This window comes from Choristoneura fumiferana, chromosome 22, assembly GCF_025370935.1.
Source record: "Choristoneura fumiferana chromosome 22, NRCan_CFum_1, whole genome shotgun sequence".
In the NCBI taxonomy this organism is placed as follows: Eukaryota; Metazoa; Arthropoda; class Insecta; order Lepidoptera; family Tortricidae; genus Choristoneura; species Choristoneura fumiferana.
The window spans coordinates 7,654,587-7,665,071 of NC_133493.1; the positions used below are offsets into that span (position 1 = coordinate 7,654,587).

The window sequence follows — 10,485 nt, forward strand, 5'->3', positions numbered from 1 at the left end:
AAATAATTAAAACATAGATCATACTCCTCAAACAGAACAACATTAGTTCAGCAACTTTTAAAATTAATTTGTTTTTTAATTTTTGTAACACTTTTAAGTTTATTCGAAGAAGCAATGTAAAGCAAAATGCTTAATGAATATTATGTTTTGTTTTTATATATTCTTTTAGTTACCCTATATACTCGTATCCATTCAAAATAATAGTTTTCTGGCACTAATAAGCCTCTAGATCTAGATAGATTAGACGGACAGGCAGACATAGCGAAACTATATCGATCCGTTTTTGCCATTTTGGCTACGGAACCCTAAAAGGAAGAGCTTATCAATTCAAAATCAAATATTTTATTTCAGAGATTGTTCATAATATAATGGTTAGTGTTACATTAGTACAGTTTCACCATCCATTGATTAGTGTTAACTGACGGTTAAATGTGATGCCGTCTCTATTTATTTTGTTCGAATGGACGGAGACGGCATCACATTTAACCGTCAGTTAACACTAATCAATGGATGGTGAAACAGCCCCTAAATCTTAAAGTTGTCTTATTTATAGTATTCTTTAATATAAATCAGTTAATATTTATGTCGTGTGTGCGTACTTATTTAAGGTGCTTGTTAAATACTGCAGCGGAACAAACAAATTCTATTATTAATACAATAAATTATACATACACCTAAATACTTGTTATCTTCTTATTCGTTATCGTAACTTGTGTCTGTAAAATATGACATCCGAAGTAAAATTTCTTTATCAAGCATGGCAAATTTAGAAAAAGACGTATATTTATTGGTTACAAAGCAAATCGGAACAAAACAAGATGAAAAATGATCTGCGGTATTTATTAACACATAATAATCATGAATATTTATAAAATATACTGGGGGATTCCCGGATGTTCCCAAGTGCAAATAGTATGATAAGATTATTGACCTTGTTAATATGTGACAGTGTTTAATGTCAAAGATTATCGACTAAGTAAAATAGCTACCTAACGACAATCTAGAAAAACCTAAATACTTTTCTTTGTAGGGTTCCGTACCTAAAGGGTAAAAACGGGACCCCATTACTAAGACTTCGCTGTCCGTCCGTCCGTCTGTCATCAGGCTGTATCTCACAAACCGTTAGAGTTAGACAGTTGCATTTTTCACAGAATATGTACAACTGTGGCCGCTATAACAACAATAATAATAACAGGATAAAACAAATATTTAAGTCGGGCTCCCATACATCAAACGCGATTTTTTGCCGTTTTTTGCTAATGTCTAACGTTGTATAGATAATTGTATGGAACCCTTCGTGCGCGAGTCCGATTCGCACTTGGCCGGTCTTTCACTTCATTACTACCTACTACCAATTATAGTCAGAGTAGATCAAACCGATATTACTCTGTCTCTATTTTTTAACAATTTCTTTATCGTTTAGCTAAACTGATCCTTGGAGCTGTATGTATATATCACATTTACGTAACTGTTGTTTTCATAAAACATCGTGACGTTTCTTTAGACAATAAACACGTGTGTTTGAACATCAATGAAGTTGTCGGAGGCAGTAGAAATATCATAAACAAGAAGTGAATTAATGCCTAACTTCATACATAATTGTTATGTAACACATTTAATATGTATTTATTTTAAGTATGTATTTATCTAATAAGTATGTTCATCCGTTTTCTAGTATCCATAGTACAAGCTTTGCTGAGTTTGGGACTAAGTCAATTGATGGCAAGTGTCCCATGATATTGATTTATTTATTTCATGCGAGTTTGTTAAGATAAAATTTAAAGACTATACTAATATTATAAATATGCGAAATTTTGTGATAACATGTGTGTGTATGTGGTGTGGTGTACTGTGTATGTGTATTCTCCTTTATAAAATGTGGTATGTAAGTAGCTGGACATCGGGAACAATACTCTTAATGGGCTACTTTTTATCCTAATACCTAATCCCACGGGATCGGGATAAAATCTTGATATTTCAACCGCTGGGTTTATAGTAATCTCAGCCGTGGGTAAAATCTAGCATTTTATAATTATTAAATTTCTTTTTTTTTCAGGGGTTTGCCTCATAGAGCAAGAAAGTTACAGAAATACGTCTGCTTTAGTAACAAAAGCACCACGGAGAAAATATTATGGCTTATACCAGGTAACTTAAAAAATACAGCTTACAGGTTCTCCAATTAAAAAGTTTGTTTGTAATTTATTGAATCAGGCGTTTCTTTGCGGAGGTCCATATCATTGAACAAAAAGAATTTCCTTGCTCACCCGCGATCTTACGATAGCTAAGCTTATGCAAAATATGCGTGTTCATGCAGTTTCTCCACCTCCACGCTATAAGAACACACACAAATTACACAAACCCATCTATCACCACCACCACACTACACTGACACGTTTCGAACTCAAACAGAGCACTCTGTAGATGAGCTCTGTTTGAGTTCGAAACGCGTCAGTGTAGTGTGGTGGTGGTGATAGATGGGTTTGTGTGATTTGTGTGTGTTCTTACAGTGTGGAGGTGGAGGAACTGCATGAACACGCATATTTTGCATAAGCTTAGCTATCGTGAGGTCGCGGGTGAGCAAGGAAATTCTTTTAGTTCATTAAGTTTGTTTTTTTTTTTTTTTTGATTATGTAAATTGAATGGTCAAGCAATATTGCTCGAGGAACATTGTTGAGGGAAAGTTCTTGATGGCGGCCATGAGCTGGAAGCCGCAGTGTTTGCTGGCATTATTGTTCCGTTATTCCCACTGCTTAACAAAGCACGTCGGTATATCTATATAATGCTTGTAATAAAGGTAAAAGAAGGGTCGATCTAGGAGTTCGTAGCGAGCCCTTATTGTAAAAAAAACATGCAGACGAATTGACAACCTCTTCCTTTTTCGAAGTCGGTTACACACTTTGAAATGTACTCCCGTGTATAAGTTAAACGTATAATATGTTGCGACGCTTGTAGTTGGTACGCGCCACTAGAAGCGCTTCGTAGGCGCTTCCTATTTGTACTTGGCATAGCATTTGATACCTATTGTATGTAGAGCTAATTATTATTATACATTTCAGATCGGTAGTGAATGGTGTAAGGAAGGCCGCAAAGGTGGCAAGTGTGACATTTCGTGCGAAGGTGAGCATCTTGTTTTAAATCAGGAAGTCACTTTGTTAGTATAGCATCCTTAATCCCACACATTTTTACTCATTTTTTAAAGACAACACATCTATATAGACGACTGGATAGCCTAGTAGTTAGTGAACCTAACTGGAAAGGTGAAGGTCTCGGGTTCGATCCCCGGCCGGGGCAAATGTTTATGTGTTAAATGTGAATGTTTTCGAATCTGATTATAAACTGTAAACGTTACTTTGGATGGCTTCGCAAGATATACATGAATTCTGCCCTTATTCCTAGTAGTAGCACCAAGAAAAACTCAAAGGTGCGTTTCCAAGTTTGAATCCACAACCCTCTGTTGGAGAGGCCATGGGTTTACCATACGGCTAATCATGGAATAAAAATGATATCATATTTCCAGCGCTACTGGATGATGACATTAGAGATGACAGCGCGTGCGCATTGAATGTGTTCGAACAGGAAGGTTTCAAGTACTGGTCCAAGTGGGAGTTGAGGTGCAAGGGACATAGCCTACCAGATATTGAGAAGTAAGTGATCTGAACCATAGCACAATTCCAGTAAATAATCTACACACAACATGTCTAATCTAGGTACCTGATGTTGTTACTTACATTAGGTAGAAACATAATGACTACTACCTACCACCCCCGAAATTTAATCGCACAAAAATATTTCAGTGGGTGGGGTACCTATTATGTATGTTTGGTGTTAGTGACAGGTAATAATTTGAGTCAATACCACAAAAACGTACTTCTTTTTCTTGGTTCCGAGTTTTATCCCAGCTTATTTGGGCTCAGACTTCCTAGTAAACTTGCGCCAAACAGTACGTTTGTGGGGTGTCCGATACTGTTTTGGTTGTGTTGGCGATAATGAGGTTATTTTTAATAGTTACTGGTACCTAATTAATAACTGTTTCTACATTTTTCTCCTTGACATCAAATGAACTAGGAATATTTACATTCATACACGTATACTTTACTGATTGCGTGTTCAATTTCATGTCACGCCACCTCTTAAAATACGTTAAATTACTTTTTAGATCCCTGGGTTTTTCACCGAACACACAAAGTGCACTGCGTCGTTCATAAATAAGTAATTTTAATAATTAATTCTGGTTTTACCCGAGTTTACTGGACAACAGGTCAACTGCATGCATTTGCATAGTTAATCTGCTTACTTGAAGGCAAATCAGTTCATAAAATGTAGTTCCTACAAAATTATTCTCTTTTTGGTTACAATGTATTTAATTCTAAACGAATACAAAGTAGTTTTTTTTTGCTTCCATTGTAATTTTACTTAAACGCAAGCTAAGCTCAGCTAAGCTAAGGCTAAGGAGCTCCGCGGTAGACTTTGGGTCATAGAATTGAAATTGACGAACCAGGAAATGAACTGACAATAGATATTCGGAAAACTTTTTAAGCCACTTCCTACTTAGACCAGTGGCTTCTTAGACTCCTTGATACATCGACCCGCTGCTGTGTTGACGAAGTGATACTTAATATTAATCTTCAAATTCGGTTCTACAGTTGTTTTTTAATAAGTGTTTTATATATTTTTCAGATGTCCCGACTGGCAATTCCCGCCCCCCAGAGCCTCAGTTTCTCCTAGTCGAGACAAACGTCGAGTGAAGCGTTCCAAGAAACCTAGAAAGCAATTAAGACGTAAACGTAATGCTAGGAGTTTGTAAATAGCACGTTTAATTAATTAAAGTACCTGAAATAAATTCTTTTACTTTTTTGTATTATATTCTAACTAGCTTTTGCCCGCGGCATCGCCCGCGTAGAATTTGGTTATCGCGCGCAGTTTCTTTGGGAGCTGTGCATTTCTTGTGTGCGAAACCTCAACTCTGGTGGCACTACCTATACACAATGTTCGAGTAATTTTGCCAGGTTGTGTATTTATTAGTAGGCAAATGAAAACATTAAATTCAATTTATTTAATTCAAATAATTTATTGAATCAGGCGTTACTTTGCGGAGGTCCATATCAATGAACTAAAATAATTTCTTTGCTCACCCGCGGCCTATGATAGCTAAGTTTATAAAAGATATGCGTGTTCATGCAGTTCCTCCACCTCCACACTGTAAGAACACACACAAATCACACAAACCCCTCTATCACCACCACCACACTACACTGACGCGTTTCGAACTCAACCAGAGCTCATCTTCAGAGCAACACAACCGTACACCATGCTACCAGATGTTAGACCAGTTGTACCAGGTTTTATCTTGTATGAACTTAACTAACATAAGGTCGCGGGTGAGCAAATAAATTATTTTAGTTCATTTTTTAATTCAGACAAAAATCCATATTGAATTAGGTAAGAACATTTAAACACTTTCAAAATACTACTCCAAGTAAAGACTAAACTGATAAAATTGGGGTATTAAATAGGTATATGTTATCTAAAGAGTAGTGATTTAAGAGGGACAGGAATGTCCTGATTAAACCTATAAAGTAGTGCCACCCCCGATCGCGACCTGAAAAGGCTTCGAGATTGAGGTTATTTGAAATTTACGATTCCGTAAGAAAACCTCTCCGACAAATGGAATTCGATGTGGATGATAATGAAAACCAAATTGTTGATCGAAGAAAAAAAAAACGCTTTTTAATCCTACGTGAAAGTTTGTAGGCGTATGTGTGTGCGTGCGTGCGTTTTATTCCCTCACACTAAAAGTCTGGACGGATTTGGGTGAAATTTGTTACATAGATTGCTGGAGGTCTTGAACACAGGCTTATTATACTTATAGGCATGTCCTGATATTCCTACGAAACACGCGTAAAATCGCTGAAGCTTTCATTCAACCAATTTGAATCCGGGGTAACCATGGAACTTTATCTTAGTCAACGATTTTATTTATTTAACTATCTATGACAACGATTTTCGAATGACGTAAATGACATTATGACAAGGTTCTGTAGTGGGTTAGGAATCAAATTGGTTGACTATATCTCTACTTAACGGACATACATTACAAATATTTTTTTTATTCCAAAACCAATCCTATCCCAAGGTTAAATTTACCAAAATAATACGGCCAAATGTTTATCTTAACTAAATAACCCAAACGCACGAATACTTTAATTCTTTGTTAAAAAATAATACCTCAAATGATAATTCCGGTCAGCTTTGCCGGAGCACGCGCGCATATTAATATGTGAAAAGGAATTATTTGAAACGTTACCGAAAACGTTATTTATTTACGGATCCCTTACAAGGGGCTTTTGAGCTTAGAGCATTAACCAACCGGAAGCTCCATTTTCACGAATTTTAAGAAAACAACGCAGCAATCCTAGATCAAAAGTCAACTCAAAATATGTAATATCCCACTTTGGTTTAGTTTTAATTCAATTTGTGGAAGGTCTTATTTAAAATGGCGGATTATTTTGAGTTAATGTACAGCATAATATGTACAGTCAAAGTCAAAAATAAAATGATCACTTTTGTACCTTGCCATTTTAACGTCATGTTTGAAAAGCCATACGAAATCGTGTACTGACTGAAAGCAACAATAAGGTACAAAAGTGATCACCTTATTTATGACGTTGACTGTATCTTGATCTAGTGGGAATGAGTATGATAATATGGCAAATGTAGATAGAAAGAAAGAAAGAAAATAATTTATTTATAACAGCAATGGCACATAATTAGTAAAAATAACAATAAGAAATGTTGCCGCTATAAAAAGGTCCCGGCTCAGCATATCGCTGGTTGAAAACCAGCACTGGTCTTCCGCCGGGCCACAGGAGAGCGAAATTACGGAAAGTCACACAAAACAAATCAAATACAAAAAAAGCTACGAGACTAAAATATAAGTTGGCTGTATAGCCCACATTATCATGGCAACAGTACATGTAATGAAAAAGATAAGAATAATTTGACATTGACATATGACAATTACAATTATAGAGATTATTAGATAGAAAGCGGTATCAAATCAAAATAATACCTACTCCATTTTATTTTAGACCTTCCCTGTATTATTTTGAGTTGATGCCCTTTCAATCCAGATGTGTGCGATGTGCGATATGAAATGACGCTCCTAGAACAGGACAAGAAGTATAGATAGACATCCGTGAACAAAAAGCAGATGGCGAGTAAAACGACTCTTCTCATAACGTGTTTTCAACTAAAATAATTGCACTTGTGTGCGTGAAACTATTCTATCTTTAATCTCTCTCTATCTTTAAACTCTACTCTATCTTTAATTGGTCGGAACACGTCGCCATGCACATGACGCATTTGTCAAGCACTATCTTGATCTGGCCTGATAAAACCTCAAATTTAGTGGAAGGCATGATCGATCATTGATCTTGTACATTTTACAAAAGTATTGTCACCTCTGGTAGCTTTAATGCTCTAAGTTCTTGAAGCTGAGCTGTTTATTTACTGCTGTAAATTCGAGATATGTTTTTGTTTTTGTACCTTTTCTGCGGGAGCAAACGTAGATTCATAGAAGGTTGTGAGTTCCGATGATAAGTAGGTGTAAATGCTCACTATTTTAATTTGTTTGTGTAGTGATTACTGGACCGATTTGAAAAAATATATTGTTTTGGAGTGATTTATGTTCGTAGGTTGGAAGATCTCTGGAATCGTTTGTTTTATTAAAATTAAGTATATCCAACGTTTGAATTGCGTGAGTTGTGTTCGTGAATCGGAATGAATATAGGCCAAGGATGATGATCATTCTTTATATTACTTACATAAAAAGTATTTTTCACAAAAAACTTTTTTTAAAATTATACCTAGGTTGTTGGAAACTTGTCCTTCCTTATTAATGAATTTCCGTTCCCTAATGAAGTGTTAAAGCTTTGCGAAGTAGTTGATGATAGAAAAGGAACTTTTAACTTTTAATAACGATTGTTTGTGAAAGTCCTTTAAGCCTATTTTTGATTCCAAGAAATGTGTTACGACAATTTATAGTCAACGTACATTTAAATTTGTACGCGATTTATATCTTCTGTCTGTGCCACATAACAACGTGTTTACCTCTTAACCCAGGTGGCCAAGTAAACCAATCCGATTCTGTTTCAAAGACGTATAATGTCATAAAATTCGTAGTATTTTGCCTCACACCGAGGACTTGCATTGTGCGCGGTAACAACTCTTTGGTAACAAGCTCAGAGTATCGTATTGAACAGAGAGTTTTGACGGTTTGATCGGCTTATTTTTTTTTTATATGTAACAACAAAGCGCACGTATACGCCATAGTAATCGGAGCACTTTATGAGCACTTAAAATATATGAAGACGAATGTATTAGTAGTGGTACCCTCATCTTCGCTCGCGGTAAATTTGAAGGGATAATTTCGCCTTTGTACAAGTATCTCAAAGTTTTTTATGTGTTGTTTCTTTTCTTTTGTAGGATTATATGGAAATACATATACAGACAGTTGGTTTTTAGACAGATGACGCAAATTTTGTAATACTAAAAATCGACCCACATATTTACGTATTTAATTATGATTCTTACCAACTTGAAACCCTGCTTCGCTGATTCAGGGTTGGAATTTTAGAAAACGCTAAAGTACATACTACGCGTTTCTTTTGCCCGCGACTTCATACACGATATAGGATTAGTATATCCGAGAAATTGAAAGTTCCCGCGGGACATGAATTACTGTTAAGATCTATTTTAATATTCTTAATTGTCGATTAGAGACACATTGTAGCTTTCTATTATTGGCCTCAAAATTGAAACTTATTTTTATTGTGCGGAAAGTTTGTAATTTTTTCAAAGTAAGTAGTCTAATGTCTAATCTGGGATAGTGTATCTTTATAAAGGCAATAATTATTTAAATCAGCTTAAAGTAATCAGAGATGACCCCCAACAAACAAAGAAACAAACAAAGTTGAGATATTTTCCTATTCTTTCTATTTCTCTTATCTTTGCCCTAGTACACCTCTGCATTACTTTAGGTCCATCTATGCCAAATTTCACACCGTAGCATGCTGAACGGTTGTGTTGCTCTGAAGATGAGCTCTGGTTGAGTTCGAAACGCGTCAGTGTAAAGTGGTGGTGGTGATAGATGGATTTGTGATTTGTGTGTTCTACAGTGTGGAGGTGGAGGAACTGCATGAACACACATTGCATGGGCACAAAAGTAGCTATCATAAAGATCGCGGGTGGGCAAAGTAATTGTGTCAGCTCGTTGAACGTACATGTAAATTTTCGTATCAATGCTATCAGCCCTTGAGGAGTTCCGTCATCAGCAGACGATCCTGGCTGCAGCATCAGGCGGTGTATATCATATAAACGCATTGTCATTGAAATTTAACAATCATGTAAAGTCTTTTGCGTGTGCCATCAACTTTTGAGGACTTCCGTTCTACGGAGACGATCCTCGCCAGGATGAGCAAGGATGTCACTGCTAAATAATTGTTACCAGATTTACATCAGGTTGCCAAATCTCCAGTCCCCAGTTTTATTGGTTTAGCGTATGCGTTTTCTGGTTCAGTTGGTAAGAATTATAAAATCCTCTTTATTCGTTTTATCCCGTGGGATACCTATTCGGAAAATCTTTGAAACAGTTTTTACCTACCTGCATGCCAAATTTGAAGTTTCTAATATTTATAATTACGGAGTTAGGGCCACTTTGAAGCGAAAATATAAATCCCATTTTATTCCCTATCCCGTAGTAATTTTGATAAATCCTGAAAATTGTTTTTAGCTGTTAGTATTACCTACTTGCTCAACAAATTCGAAGTCTCTAAAAATTATAGTTACGGTAAAAGGGTCAATAATTGAAAGTGAAAATACAAATCCCATTTATTCACTATCCCGTGGGAATTTCGATAAATCCTGAAAACCGTTTTTAGCTGTTATATTACCTACTTGCATGCCAAATTTGAAGTTTCTAATAATTATAGTTACGCAAATAGGGCCATTTTGAAGTGAAGATGTAAATCCCTATCCCGTGGGAATTTTGATAAATCCTGAAAACAGTTTTTAGCTGTTAGTATTACCTACTTGTTTACCAAATTTGAAGTATCTAATATAGTTACGGAAATAGGCTCATTAATAAAAGTGAAAAATAATAAATCCCATTTATTTCTATCCGTAGGAATTTCGTAAATCCTGAAAAATATTTTTAGCTGTTAGTATTACTACGTGCATGCCAATTTGAAGTTTCTAATAATATAGTTACTGAATATAGGGTCATTTCGAAGTGAAAATATTAAATCCCATTTATTCCCTATCCGTGGGAATTTCGAAAATCCTTTCTTAGTGCGCGTCTACACCTATTAAGGAACATATATTCCAAATTTCAAGTTTCTAGACCCAGCGGTGGCTGTGCATTGAATCTATAAGTCAGTCAGTCAGTCAGTCAGTCAGTCAGTCAGTTTTCTTCTTTTATATATATAA

At 35.7% G+C, this 10,485-nt stretch overlaps 1 protein-coding gene across 1 annotated transcript in view; it reads left to right on the top strand.

Moving 5' to 3' along the window:
• LOC141440543 (uncharacterized) overlaps positions 1–4,840 on the top strand; it is a 124,470-nt gene extending 119,630 nt beyond the window's left edge. Inside the window, exons 14-17 of the mRNA XM_074105085.1 lie at positions 2,057–2,145; positions 3,057–3,117; positions 3,518–3,644; positions 4,678–4,840. Coding sequence (XP_073961186.1) covers positions 2,057–2,145; positions 3,057–3,117; positions 3,518–3,644; positions 4,678–4,804 — 404 coding nt within the window. The 3' untranslated portion in view covers positions 4,805–4,840. The remainder of the gene's footprint in view (positions 1–2,056; positions 2,146–3,056; positions 3,118–3,517; positions 3,645–4,677) is intronic.
• Positions 4,841–10,485: the final 5,645 nt, after the last annotated feature.